This window comes from Vespula vulgaris, chromosome 8, assembly GCF_905475345.1.
Source record: "Vespula vulgaris chromosome 8, iyVesVulg1.1, whole genome shotgun sequence".
Classification (NCBI taxonomy): Eukaryota; Metazoa; Arthropoda; class Insecta; order Hymenoptera; family Vespidae; genus Vespula; species Vespula vulgaris.
Genome location: NC_066593.1, coordinates 6,326,780 through 6,341,688, shown reverse-complemented (window position 1 = coordinate 6,341,688; position 14,909 = coordinate 6,326,780). Strand labels below are relative to the sequence as shown.

Here is a 14,909-nt window from a genome sequence, read left to right as displayed (position 1 = left end):
AATGCTTTTTCATCAAAAGCTGAACAGTTTATATTTTAGTTGATTATTCAACCCTTTCGTCCTGTCTATACCATTATGAATGTTTCTTCGTATCTATTGTTCTCTTAAAAATACCGTTAGCCAATTAAAATACAGTTTAGCCGCAAATCGATAGTTGAATCGATTTCATAGAACGATGGAATTGTGGATTTCATTCTCACGCATGTACGAATTTAATCGTTGAAACTTCTATCTTCCTTGATTCATGTATGCCGATGTATGTATGTATCCATTAATTCACGAAAATTATTAAATCAATAACGAAAAAATGAAAAGGGACTCAACACAGGAAGAAATCGAACGTTCGTATAAACCGAGCGAGTAGTTTGGCGAATTGTAAATGCGATTTTGAAACTGTGAGAGAAATAGCAGAGTGTAATAAATTAATTAATCCTTACGCTTTTGAATTCATCGAAAATTCTCGTGGCACCGTGGTGAAAGTTTACGAACGTTAAAACACGAAATTGATAAAAACGATGAAAGGGATGGTTTATACGAAAAATGATATACACGCGCTATATATGCTCAAAATTCTAGCCACAAATCTCACGAGTGCATGCCTCTTCGTTGGACATTTCCAAAATGAGAAACGAAAGGGGGCGCGTGTTATTGACATATTTGAAATGCCTGTAGACTGCCCTTAATCCTTTTACAATTCACAACAATAACCATTTCAATATCGCGTTTCTTGGCGTTGCTCGACCACGAGTAATAATGCATCGAATGGAAAGAGATAATGTATTTATAATCGGCATACATTTTGTAACGGAAGTTACGAATGTTACTGACAGTGGTTTCAGATACTTCAGATACTTGCGAAATTGCCGCTTTGTGTTATTAAAATGGTCGCCCACGAACGACGTGACTAATCAAACGAGTATCGACATAAACTTGATCGTAAGAGAAAGAGACGAAAGATAGTCTCGACGGAGGAACTTTTGCGTCACGTTTCAAAAATATTCGATTTCGTATAATTATGTATATTATGTTCGAATATTCGCTGCGATGCGATGTTTCGATATTTATTTTACAAAGATATCTCTGAGGAAATAATCATATCCTCTTTAGTTATATTCTACCTGTCATCGTTAACATCACCTATCTGTCTCAAATTAATCGAACGTATCTCCTCTGAAAATATCTCTTTACGATTTTCCGAAAAATTCATGCTACTCTTTCGTTAGTCTAATTTGAAGATAATCAAAGATTAAAATGGTCAAAGGAAGGTTAGAAGAAACGAAGGAAAGAAGAGGATGAGCCAGTCGGATAAAGAGTTCAACCAAGTGAAGTAGAAAAAGCGAAAACTGGTTGTACGGTAAAAAGAGAAAAAAAAACGAATCCTGATGCTGACTTCTCTCTCATAATGCTACATAGAACAGTTAGGGTTGAACGTAGGTAGAAGTGCTTTACCTACTCTCTCGACATGCTCTACTCTCTTCTAGTACCTCAGTCCACTGAGGAAGGAGTTACATCGTGCTGAGAATTTCGTTTTTGCGATCGCGTTTTCTCGTAGAGACGGCAGTAACGCGTCGTTCGCCTAATCTCCCTCGGATATTCACTTCGGAAACGTCGTCACTCCGTATACTTTTCTCTACCCTTATTCGTCTCAGAGATGGTTCCTCCTCGTTTATTTAATCGATTCGTTTAATCGTGCGTATAATCGTACGATTCTCAAAGGAACCTGCCTTTGAGTGTTTTGTCTTTCTAGTACGTCAAGCGTTAGACGTAGAACGATGTGTTAGACCTCCTCGTTTCATCGATTAAAACAATGACAATGGTCGTGAGAGTATGCCCGACGATAGTTTATAAAGCGATAATCGATGATGCTTCGTTCTGCGTTTAGATCCTAGCGCTCCTAGACCGTTATGTTCCTTTCTTATTATTAAATCTTTCTATGGAACCACGTAATTTCTCAGTAGGTTGCCCTTTCCATTAGATATTCGCGGTAATATCGAATACCTTTCGGGTCAAACGACAAAAACTTCAAGAATTTTCTTTCATCTAGAAACACGATGACATCGGCGAACGAACGAACCGAAAGTTCAACCACTTTTCAGAAGGTATCTAATCTTTTTTGAGCATGTACATACCTACACATATATACATACGTACATATATGTAATATGCTTATTTTATCGTTTCGACGAAAATTGAAAGTAATTTAGTTGAAAGTAAACTGGATTTATGTAAAATACGGAAAAACGGCATCTCGATTATATTCCTCTTCCTTTCATCGATCGTGATCGCTTCTTTTCTACTTTAGTTAGTGGACGAAAAAAAAAAAGAAAAAAAAAGAAATATCTTCTACGATCTGTCGATAAAAATGAAAGCCGAAAAAGAAAGAATTCGCTCTTCGAATGAGAAATTTTCATGAAGTTTTAACGTCTTGCAAATGTACCTTGAAACATTGAAGAATTTTATCGGTAAAATAGCAATTGTCAGTGATTTAATGAAAACTCGAACGTTTTCTTCGATTCTTCTTCAACAGCGCATTTTTAAATGACATAATTTTGAATCTGACGATGGTATTCTCTCACGAATAATTTCACGAATTCGTGAGAAAGAAAATGTGAAAGAGAAAGAGAGAGAGAGAGAAAAGACGCGAAGGGAGCTCATATTTTTGAGTTATTAATGTACACTCTCGTCATATTAACGGTGGAAACACTTCGATTCTTATTTTATCTTCGATCGATACGGAAATGCATATGACAGCGCTATCGGAAATGCGTACGATGTTTTCTCGAATATCTTCTCGATTTACATCAGTAAAAATATAGCCACTTCCAGAGTCAAACGCATCTACATCATTTTATTTAACCCCGAACTCTATCTTTCTGTACAAAAGAAAAAAAAAAGAACAAAAAAAGAAAGAAAAAAAAGAAGAGAGCAAGAAAAGAAAAGAGAAAAGAAAATGAAAAAGAAAAAAAATGTAGCTTCGTATTGTCCGCTTCAATTCAAAATAAAAGAAATACAAATTTCTTTCTTGGAAACTAAATAAATTAGAGGGACGCACTTTCAACAAATTATATGGCCACCGACGAGAGACCCATTCGTATTTTCACGCGAAAGCTAACTTTCTGAAACGTCTCTCTCAAAGAAAATTACACTTTTTTCTCCTTATAATTTGTAATCTCTTTTCTTTTTTCTTCTCCCTTTTCTTTTTTCTTTTATTAAGTTTTTCTTCTTTCCCTTTTTTCCTCTTCTTCCTTTTCATTTTCATTTTCATTTTCATTTTTATTTTTATTTTTATTTCTTAATTCAACGATAAAGAATTTACTTATGCGCTTATCTTCGTCCGTAAATAATCTTGAAACGTTATTCTGTTAATATATTTATACGTTTATTATATTTATATCGTTCGTAATAATAATAATAATAATAATAATAATAAAAATAATAAAAATAATAATAATTGCATAAAATAATGAGTAGAAGCGCGTAGCAAACTCGTATACTTTGTTTTTCAATAAAATTCTACATTTTGCGCTTTCCTCTTTCTTGAACTTATCCAACGGAGTGTAAACGAAAACGAGCTTCGTCAGAATGCATCGTTTCTAAATCATAAGAGCAACATTAACTTAACAAAGCAATTCGTTTCATGAACCGCAACGAAAGCCTGCAATAAATTCGCTCTATTTACGCAAGCTGCTGTTACGGTACGAAAGCTAACTCGTAGAGCCATTGTTATAAAATGCCGAAAGACTAGGTGTGAAGGACAATTTTCTCCGACGAAAAGCGCTGCTCTTCTCGTATTGCTCTATTACCAACCCTTGCAATACATACACATGTACGCGCGTGTACACACATACACACACATATACACACAATGTACCAGAAACCCGAAAACTTCTTACTACGAACCGCTCGTTATTTCGTAAAAAGAGAAAAAGTAACATTCAAATGTTATGGCGTGCTCTATATAGCGGCCGACAAAACTTTGTTAACTTTCAAAACATTTTGCTATTCATAAAATGTTGGGAGACAACAGAGGAAAAACAGAAAATAAAGAAAGAAATATAGGAATAAAATTTGAAGAATCCATCGGCTAGAAAAGAACCAAGTTTTTGAAATGAGATGCTTTAGTTAGCCATACTTTTTCTTGCAATTTTTCATTTTATTATTTATAATGATTCCGATTGATAATATATTCTCTCTCTTGTTTTCTTTCTCGTTGCAAGAGAACAATACGTTTGTAGAATTAACAACCGAATAGAAAATAATTTCTAAAATAAACGTAGATTTATCTACATTTATAAATGCATTTGTTCTCCGTAATTATAATTTTTCTCTTTTCGTTTCTTCTTTTTCTTTTTAATATAAACGTTATAATTGTTTTGTTTATCTATTATATGTTATTAATAAAATCGACTAAAATTACTCGCAAAATATTTGTTTTGTTTTTAATAATTTAATACTCTGATCATATGACGAACATCAAAAGAAGAGATCGTAATGAATAAAAAAGTCAAAGAATTATTTTTCTTAAAATTTTTCGCGCGAACTTTCCTTTAGAAAGCTTTGATAAGATGCTTCACGATTGCTACAATCTGACGAGAAGTTTTTTTTTTTATCAAAAACGTAACATCGACTTTCCGTGATAACTTCCGAACGACGTGCGAACCATATGAAATTCGAATCGTTTCGTGTAAATCTCTTCTATGCGTCAAATTTACATGACGCACGAGCACTGTGATATCGTGGAACGTTCATTAAATTTATCGAATCGAACGATCGAAAGGTTCGTTCGAAATCAAAAAATAGAGCGAGTCACCAAAATATTCGAATACTTCTTCAAATTGAATAACTTTTTTTTATGTTCTGAAAATGTTTGAAATTTTTGAATAGATAAAGAGAAATTTGTGTACTGTGCGAAGTATTCGAAGAATGACAAAGAAACGACTTCTTGTTGCAGCAGGCACGTGAGGAAAACAAATAAAACAAATTTAAAAAATAGAGAAAACAACACTATTTAACATCTTTGCAATTTTAAAAAAGTTATTCAATTATTCGTTTAAATGAATAGATAAATCATTAAACAACTATATGTAAATCTCGTTACCGTGTTACATTAAAATGGTAAAATTAGAACGATTCAATGATAATTCCATTGTGAACATAATAATTAAGTTAGTATGCAATGCGATAAAAAACAAGATGAAAAATATGAAAACGTGTAAAAAAGCTTTATAATGAACGAACAATATTTGAACAAAACGTGGTGTTACGTCCACCTCGTTGTTTACTCGTAGAGCATCGTAAAAGGCGTAGAGTATATGCAGAGTAGTACGTACAATACGTAGGTACGTACATGCAATTACGTAAAAAAAAAAAAAACAAAAATAAAAAATGAACATAGTGGCTGCGCTTAGCGTTACAAAAATTTTCTATTGTTTCCATCACGTATGAATTATCGATAAAAGAAAAACAATAGGATTCACGTGAAGGAATTATTTCATTTCAAAAATGTCGATGAGCGTAAAAGGCAAATACAGCAAAAATGACTACGTCTACCTCTCGAATTTTTAAGTCGATCGAGTATGTTTCGAGAATAAAAGAAAAAAAAAAGGGAAGAAAAAAAAAGAAAACCTACAATCCGATAGAAAGAGTGGTTTTGTTTGTACGAATAACGTAAGGCGAATGTTAAGAAGTCATTGTAAACGATTCGAAAGAAAAGGCACCTTGCGTAGTTTTAAAAAGAAAGTTCGAAAGGACAAAAAGGACGTCTGACCTTCGTTAATTCTTCGCAACTTGTCCTAACAAGGACGTGTGAACCACTCGAGTTTAACTTCGTGCCGAGAGTTTAACCTGTTGCCGGTGATTCCATTAATAATTGGTTTTTATAAACAATAAAAATCGATCTCAATAGAATGGAAAGTACTCGTTAACGTTTATATTAATCGCTTCGATGGGTCTAATGCGAATGTAATTGGTCAAGTTGAAAGTCACAAAACGATTTCAGCTCTTTTTTATTTGTTTCTTTCTTTCCTTCTTTCTTTCTTTTTGTTTGTTTGTTTTTGCTTTTTTATTTAGCAAAACGATCTGGATTATTCCACATGACGGGAATACAGAGATATGTACGTAACTAGAATTAACCTGGCAACGGAAACGCTCATACACTATATATTTACACTATATGCATTTGTTTCACCATTCCTACATATTTTTTGGTTTAATTTACCAATGGTTAACATGCCGGCAGGCACGTAAAACCATTCGAAAACGTATCGATTATTCTACACGATTTAATTGGCGAGAATTAGATCGTACAATTTTAACGAACGCTCGTTACGCTCTTTTGCTTTGTCAGAGAATAAACTCACCAACTTCAGCCAAAGATTCGTGATGAGCAGTTGATTCTTCTCGTCCTGTAACACAAAAAAGAAAATATTTCTTAATTAGAGCGTCGAAAGGTATAGAAGTTCTATTTATATATACGTATAATTATTCATAACATCAATAAATGCATCAATTATCAAACGAGATTCGATAAGATAGTAAAAGTGTTAAAAGCACTGTATTTATTAAATAATAACAATACTACGTTGTTCGCGTTTTTCAAGAGCGAGTAGAATTGTTAATTTTAGTTAGATAAAGCGCTCCATTTAACGTGCTAACTATTGCGTTGTGAAGCAGAAATGTTTTTTTTTGCAACGAAACTTTATAATTAATACGCATAACGATTCCGACAGTTCAAAAAGTGCAAAAGTGCTTACGATGCAATTTACACACGTAACATACAACAGATATGTATATTCAAAAAGATTAAAATCTTTTTTATACAACGAGACATTATTTCCTCTCTTATTAATTAAGTAAATGAATTTATCTAACAACGTGACAAAACATTTTCAATGATTAAATGATTTACGATCATTTTTATTTAACACTATCGTGGAATATGATACGTAATTACATGTTAAAATGTTGCTTGTCTTGCATGAATCTTTCTACTTATTACTAAGTATATATATATATATATATATATATATATATATATATATATATATAAATTTCATTTTATTCATGGAAAAATATCATATGTTAGCAAGTTTTTTCCTCGATACCGTACTCTTTCAAAACTTATGTTGATATCCATTAAGGGGTCACATCTGTGTTCGATTCCAATATTAAAGTAAATATATATATCGATGGATATACAATACTATTCTTTGCTTGTCTCAAAACATCCATACGTTTAAACTTTATCGACGAAGAAAACATAATAAGAACGCATGGATTATTTTTATTAAAGGATGATTGCGGATTAATAATAATTTCTTAAAAAATGTTGTAAGGACAAAAAAAGAAAAAAGAACAAAAAAAAAATACGAAAATGAATTAAAAACGAATATAAAATATAGAATTTACAAATTTCATTCAATCAAAGAAGGAAGAAAGCAAAAAAGAAAGAGAGAGAGAGAGAGAAAACGTGCATGGGTAGCTCGTTAAATCTCTCTCCTTTCAACGAATTCACTGAATGTACGCTGACCTACATAAATTCCTGAAGAAGATCTCGAAAAGAGTGACTAAATCGTACTGAGGATAATTCGCTGAGGAAAAAAACTAGCTATAATAAATCTAAGCTAAGATAATCGAAAAAAAACCACGCGTTATTTATTCAAAAAATATACGAAGTGATTTTTATCGTATTTTAACTTTTTCAGATTATATATACATACATACATACAATATGTATTTTTATATTCCCGTTACACAATTATCACCGTTCGATTTGCAACGAATATTTTTTTCATGCTAACAAATATGCGACTAAACGCGTTCGATATTTTCCAGAGAAGATGCATCTGTCATATACCTATGTATCGTTTGATATATAGAAAATAGCATTTTACATAAGGAATATCATATCCTATAAAACCGTCTTTTCTGATAGCGTGGGTAAGAGGATTCTATCTTCTTTCTTCGTCTCTCTTATATCTCTCTAAGAAATGTCTGTAATTTAAGGGGAAGGAATAAAATGAACCTCTCATTGTTCTATCTCTCTTTCTCTCTATCTTTTTTACTTTTGGCACATATACGTTCTTCCATTCGCCGTTTAGAAATCCTTTGCGCCGAAATATTGCCAACCCTTGTCACGTATAGCAATAGATTCTCTACTCTCTTTCTCTCTCTTTCTCTCTCTTCTTTTTCTTCTTCTTTTGCTTTGCTCAACAACGCTCTCATCATGATTACAAGTATGTTTCGCATATACGACCGGTAGATCCTTGGCAAATATAGGTAAATACATATGTTGTCGACATTTGCGAGCAAACTCGAAATATACGTTTAAATTGAACGATCTCTCTGCTACATGTTTCTTAGATATCTTACATATGGATACGGCTATCTTACATACATACATATATATGTATATAGCTGCATCTATCTGTTTGTGTACTTACGTGACTACTATGCGTACGTACGTATGCTCCTTTCCCGTGCATTGCCTACTATCATCCAAATAAGTTCGTTTTCTCAATAATAAAATCGAACGAATACAAGTTTCACGTGATACCGATCAAATCATACTTTTCTTTTATCATAGTCTCTTATATTCAATGATCCTCGTGAATTTCATATACATATGTACATTCGTACGTACGTACGTACGTACGTACTCCACTCGAAGATACTTTTTAAAGATGAAAAATTCATATGCGCAGTTTTGAGAAAGGAAAAATGAAAAAAAAAAACGAAGAAAAAAAAAGGTAAAGAAAATACAGCTTCTTTTATTCGTTTGTAACACTACTCTAAGGTAAACTACTCCTCCGGCAGTATGAGAGAGAAAATCACTTTAAATAATTCGGCAATTTGCATTGCTGATTTCCTTTTTTCTTTTTACTTTTTTTTTTCTTTTCTTCTTTTTTTCTCTTTCTTTTTTCAACAAACATACTCGTATTTCAAACTCGCACTTAAACATTCCGTGCACGTCGCAGAAAAGAGAAATTCCTGGAATGGAAATGCTCTTATCGAAGTTTAAGCGAGCGACAAGCAAATCACGAGTTACAGTTTACTCGTAATTCGTAGTGGAATATAATTTACTTCGTGTTTACCGATTTGCGGTAAGCGCTTAACAGTCCTAACTTCTAACATTATCGTAAACAATGAAATAGAGAATTGATTTTAAAAGAGAGTACAACGTTGAAATTTCTTTGTTAATTATGTAAACGAAAACAACGTTGTGAAGAATTTTATCATTACTTACTTTTACATTAATAGTTAAAAGAGATCACTTCGTTTTAAATCGTTTTAAAGACAATTGTTGTAATTTCTTAATTTCTCGATAGGACGAATCAAAGTAAAATGGAAAAAAAAAGGATGACGAAGCAAGAAAAGTTACAACGCTCATGCTACGTCTTGAATCTCGTTACCTGTATTCATCAAGAGTGGCTGCAATTACTAACAAGGTCGAGGCAATTAATAAATTGCAATAAGCTAGTTCGTCGTCGTCGTCGTCCTCGTCGACGTTGTTTACATTATTGAGAACGATGGTATCTCTCTTCTAGCCAATAAACGAGTCTCAATTATAAAAAGAAAATTTACACGGGCTCATTAATAACGATGAAAAGACTAGGTTTGTGACGAAGGTCGTCGTCGCTAAAACAATCGTATCTCACGATCTTCGATTGAATCCAAAAGGGTTCGATCGATACCCATTCAAGGACGAAGTTCATTGCGTATTAACGTAGCCTTTGATGTTGTTCGATCGACGATAACGATATTAAATCTATCTTTATACAATAGTCAAACAATTTTTTGTTGCTTCGAATAATTAAAAACGATCATTTGATAAACGCAAAAATAAAAATTGATCGATATAAAATACGTGATCTATAATATTTAAAAGATAGACTTACCTAATATAATACGTAGAATCCAACTGGTAACTACGATCTACGTCCGAACACTACGCCTAACAACGGTCGACTGAGTCGACCTTCTCTATTCCTATACGCCCGAAACATTATTCATATAAACAAATACGGACGACGTGTCTCATACGTACGCATGTACTTACATATGTATGTATTGTATATACGCCGCAAATTTAATTGTTGACATACACATCGTTGACCTTTTGTTTCATACGAAATATCAAACCACATTGTGTTCCGTTTATTAAGTTATTTTAGAAAAGTACATTTATACGCATATAGAATTTAACGATACGATATCTTTTTAAGATAATTAATTTACTCGTATATAATCGTTTAGTATTTCGTTACAACAAGAACGTTAAATCCGCAAGAAACGATTATTACTTTATCATTATACGTCACAGATATCTACAAACGTTACAAAAATTTCATATACGATCAATAACATCATATTTGATATACGATCGTAACTTATAAAATGAGTAATGATCGTTTATAAAACATTTTCCTTGAATTTATTTTATATTAACAGAAATTATTGCGTTCTCCAAAAAGTACATGATCGCTTAGATGATTTCAAGAATATGTACCGAGAGTCCGTCGTGTCATTTTGGCGTACGATGTAAGCTCGTCTTAAGCCGAAGCTTAAACCTGAGCTTAAAGTTAACTCGGTTACGCGAGTGTTTGGTCAACATCGGTCTGCTCCGCCCTCGAGCTTTTAGCTTCGCTCTTCAAAGCGTATCGAAACGGACATATCCACTTAGTTTAGAGCTGATCAACCAGAGAAACTAACCGATCGTATTTCGATTTTATTTCCTCATAATCGGTACCTCAGAAATAATAGTCTCGAATTTCGTTATTGTCCTTTTATTTTTCATTTTTCTTTTTTTCCAAAAATAAGTCCATCTCTAATCCAGAACCATCTCTAATCCTTCGTTATCCCTCACATTCCCATCCACCTTCTTTCTCTCTTTATTTCGCTTGCTCACTCTCAGCGAGATAAACTGTTTTTCGATAATTGAATCTTATCATTTACTCCTTTCCTCGATCTCAGACTCAAAGAATACTTGGTCGAATTCGTTCCAAAGGTCGAGGTTAAGCCAAACCAACAGCATTCACCATCCACGTTATCTTTCCTTCGCATAATTCAACATCTCATTAGAAGTTTTCATTAGTACGCCTTTGGGATGAGTTAACTAATGCGTCACGGTTGCCAGATCGCGTCTTCTTCTTGTTCGCGTAAAAGTAATAACGATGGGCATGGAGGCAATCTTGCTAACTGTTCCTTCGACTTTCTCTATTTACCATAGCAAAGTCATGATAATCTTTTTCGTAAAACTGGTAGGTAGTACAAGAACGGATATTAGGTCACAGTTTACGACTACAAAATCATAATTCATATTATACCTACGGTATCCCTTTTATCAGACTAATTGGATTACTTCATCCCTTTGCACAAAATGTGCATTTCGCTGAATTTGCTCTCACCTTGAAAGCCCGAGAGAAAATTGGTGCCGGTAGGCGAAATGTCCAGTTCTCGGTACGATGCAGTAAAAGGTATTTACTATAATCTTGGAGTAAATCGTCCTCCGTAACTCCGTTATCAGAGATTTTATGAAATCAAAGCGGTAGCCGGTCTATTCGTGTTACGGTAAACCGAACATCCACCGCGAACCATCCGACCTATTTCAATCGCTGGCCACAGCTCTGGCTATAGTCGCGAGAGAACCATCCTATCTTCACTTGACACGTGTCTGTACTTCCATAATACAGATTACACCGATACCGCACTCAAGGTAGAATCCAACGATGTTGAGCACTTGGCTAAGAGTCAAAGGATCGGATAACGTTCGAGCGATAGATACGCGATATAAAACAGTTTCAGAAAATACTATTCGCTGTCGCTAGTTTTTATATTTGTTAAAAGTTTCTTTCAAATAACTCTCTATATCGATCCAAGTTTTATAAATAATCTCTTATCTCTAATTTATATATAGACCGAGGAAAGAAAGTTTTCGTCGTTCTTTGAAAATAAAGCTAATCAACTCCCATAGATATGAAAAAGAGAGAAAGAGAGAAATAGAAAGACAGAGACAAAGAATGCATATATGCACGAGATTAAATAGCGCTTTTAGACTGCACCGAGACTATTATTTCTAAAGCTAATCCTTTCGGCGGATAATGGCTAACGGCTAACTTCGAAAGCGCTTAATTAAGATTACTTTAGTTAGGTCGGAACGACAAACAGGCATATACCCAATGCCATTATGGGGAACGTTGTTCAGAGTTTCACGATGCCTTCGAAACAACGAAAACTCTACGTACCCACGTACCTGACTATGGTCCAGTTTGCTGCTTTGAAATAATTTAGTAAAAGAGAGGGAGAGAGAGAGAGAGAGAGAGAGAGAGAAAGACAAGATGAAAATGAAGAAAAGTGGAAAGCGACTCTACGGGGATTCCTCATAATTTCCAAATCAATGGGTACTGCTCGGCACAGTGAATCCGCAAGACGACTTTCCAAGGAATTTGCGACTCGAATCCCAGTGTAAGTCCCACGGGAACATGAATCGCAGATTCAATCCCTACCACCTTCGACCAACGTGTCTTCCCGTTATTCCAGTTATAGGTATTCTCTACCTTACACTGCACTCCAAAAGGGTATAGCTTCTATAAGGAAGTCGTCTCGGAGGACGTCTCTTTACTGCATACCATGCAGTTTTCGAGAGCACTTCCTTTTTCCTTGGGAACTACAAAAATAGAACTAGAATAAAAATTTGTTACGATGGAGGTCGGTGTCGTTGTATTGTATATACATAGATATAACACGGATCTCGGTTGCAATGACGGAGTACTTCCAACTCTCTCTCGTTTTATGAGAAAACTTTATTCCAAAAAGATACTCTTTTTACATCGTAAATCGTCGTGTTTTTGTTTGTATTTATAATAAATATTTATTTTCTGTTAGGTCATTTATTATTCATCATTTGTTTTGTTTGTTTGTTTGTTTATTTTAAATCGATTTTCCTACGTTAATCTACCCGTTTAATATTCTTTATTAATTCTTCTTTTTTTAAGAGAAAAATATAAAACGTCGTTGGATCGTGAAATGTTGTCGTTAGATTCAACACGGACAGATCATATATTATTATGGATAATTCTAACTTTCGTAAAAATAAATTCTATTAAATTTATCGATCAAAGGCCGGAATTTACTGTTTGCCGAATTAACAAGAAGGGAAATACAAGAGACCAGTACGGTATGCATACGTGAGTACATATATCGAACAGCTGAGTAATGCCGTAACATGTTATAGTCATTTGGAGAATGCCGTGACGTTGCGTGACCAATTTGCGTGTTCAGTTACGACGTTGGCAGTATCGAAGGGTCAACCGATCAACGTTGTACTCATGGAAAATGTCACGAGCCTGCGGTTAGAATGGATAATTCTCGTAAACTGATCGAATTTCGAAACCCATCGATTACCTTGTTAATCATTATTTTTATACTTAACACCTTGACAGCCATTATCGAAATTAGTATTAAGCACAATGATCGATATAAATATGAACGATTATCGCATTTGATTATCCAACATATTACTTTTTATGATTACAAATTAATATATCGTCCTCATTGAAATTCAATTATCGATAAAAATCAAAAATCATGGTAATAACGTTCGTTATTGCAACGTTAATTTACGTATCTGTAATAGATCTCTATCGCAACGTTTTAAAATTTCATCGTGTTGTAAAAATAATCGTTTCTCGAAGTACATGATTTCGTATAAAGATGAAAGTTCGTCGTTTAATTTGGGTCGATCGACGTCTCAAAATTTCTTCTTCTCCTTTTTCATCCAACTTTTCCTCTAATAGGTAACTAGGTATAAAAATTACCTAATAGAGGTGAAGCTGGGAAGTACGGAGGCCTCCTTGTCCTTCGAAGGCGCATTTTAAGCTGTTAGAAGAGGCAAAGACAATTTCAAGTACTTTAGCAGAGATGTCAGGTTTTAAAAACTTCACTTTGAGTTTAAACCGTTAAGTTCACGATGCTTTTAAGCCCTCGCACTAGTTTCGCTAGTTATATTCTGTTCGTTTTCGTATTTGCCGATGACACGAGTAAGCAATCTCATCGACGTTAATTTATTTCAATCCAATTCACGAAATGAAAAATGAATCGAAAGTGGCAACAAAACTTTGGGAATGTAAATATACCATTGTAGGATTTCAAGACGAACAACAAATAAATGTTATAAACCATCCAACGCAGACTGTCAAAATGAGAACTCCCGAACGCTATGATTAAAAAAGTTACTCTCTAGTCTCGTTCTAACGAGTGAATATTTCCAACCAGGAAGGAAAAGTTGTAAAGAGCGTAATTTACGTGCGGATTTAAAACTAGAATCGTTTGATCGTTAGAAGTGTTATCAAGTTCGTCGTACTTGGATAGTATTATCTTTACTCGCAAAACGCATCCTAACTCAAAGGACTTTGAAAACGAAGTATAGCCTTGAGTTTCATCTTCGTGAGAAAATACGCACACCGATTGTCAGATACGCCGAAGGCAACGATGGAACCATTAATTTCAAACTAAGAAAAGAACTCGTTATAACTTATTTCTACTTTCTCGATTTTCTTTCCTATCTACGTAAATAAAAGATTTTGTTATAAAAGGGGGAACGTCGCGTCGCCGTATTCAAAAGACGCCATCGGTATTACACTTTTCTATCTTCAGCCCTTTCCTACCCTTCCCTACTGTGCTATCATGGAACTGGCTGAACTGCAATTCTGCGAAATGCAGTCATTAGCAGCGTACGAATGCATTACCGAGAATGCTCGTGACAAGCGGTTATATCGTGAATCATGGATAGCTACGAGGTGAATTGCTACGTGCATTGTTAATGGCTATGTAACTAATCGAAAAGTCAAACCGTTAAAGCATCATCAACGTGTCTATTTAACTATCTATCTATGTATCATGTTTACACGAGT

The 14,909-nt window shown here is 34.1% G+C and overlaps 1 protein-coding gene across 3 annotated transcripts in view; it reads right to left on the bottom strand.

Annotated features, from left to right (window-relative positions):
* Positions 1–14,909, bottom strand: part of LOC127065752 (neuronal acetylcholine receptor subunit alpha-7-like) — a 137,227-nt gene that overhangs the window by 46,996 nt on the left and 75,322 nt on the right. For 2 of the 3 annotated variants that reach the window (XM_050998549.1, XM_050998547.1), the window contains one exon: positions 6,360–6,404. Coding sequence is in view for 1 of the 3 variants with exons in the window: in XM_050998547.1 (XP_050854504.1) it covers positions 6,360–6,404 (45 nt within the window). In the remaining 2 variants the exon portion in view is untranslated. Of the gene's footprint in view, positions 1–6,359; positions 6,405–9,896; positions 10,239–14,909 lie in introns of those variants that run through there. The other variant, XM_050998548.1, reaches the window with a different exon arrangement.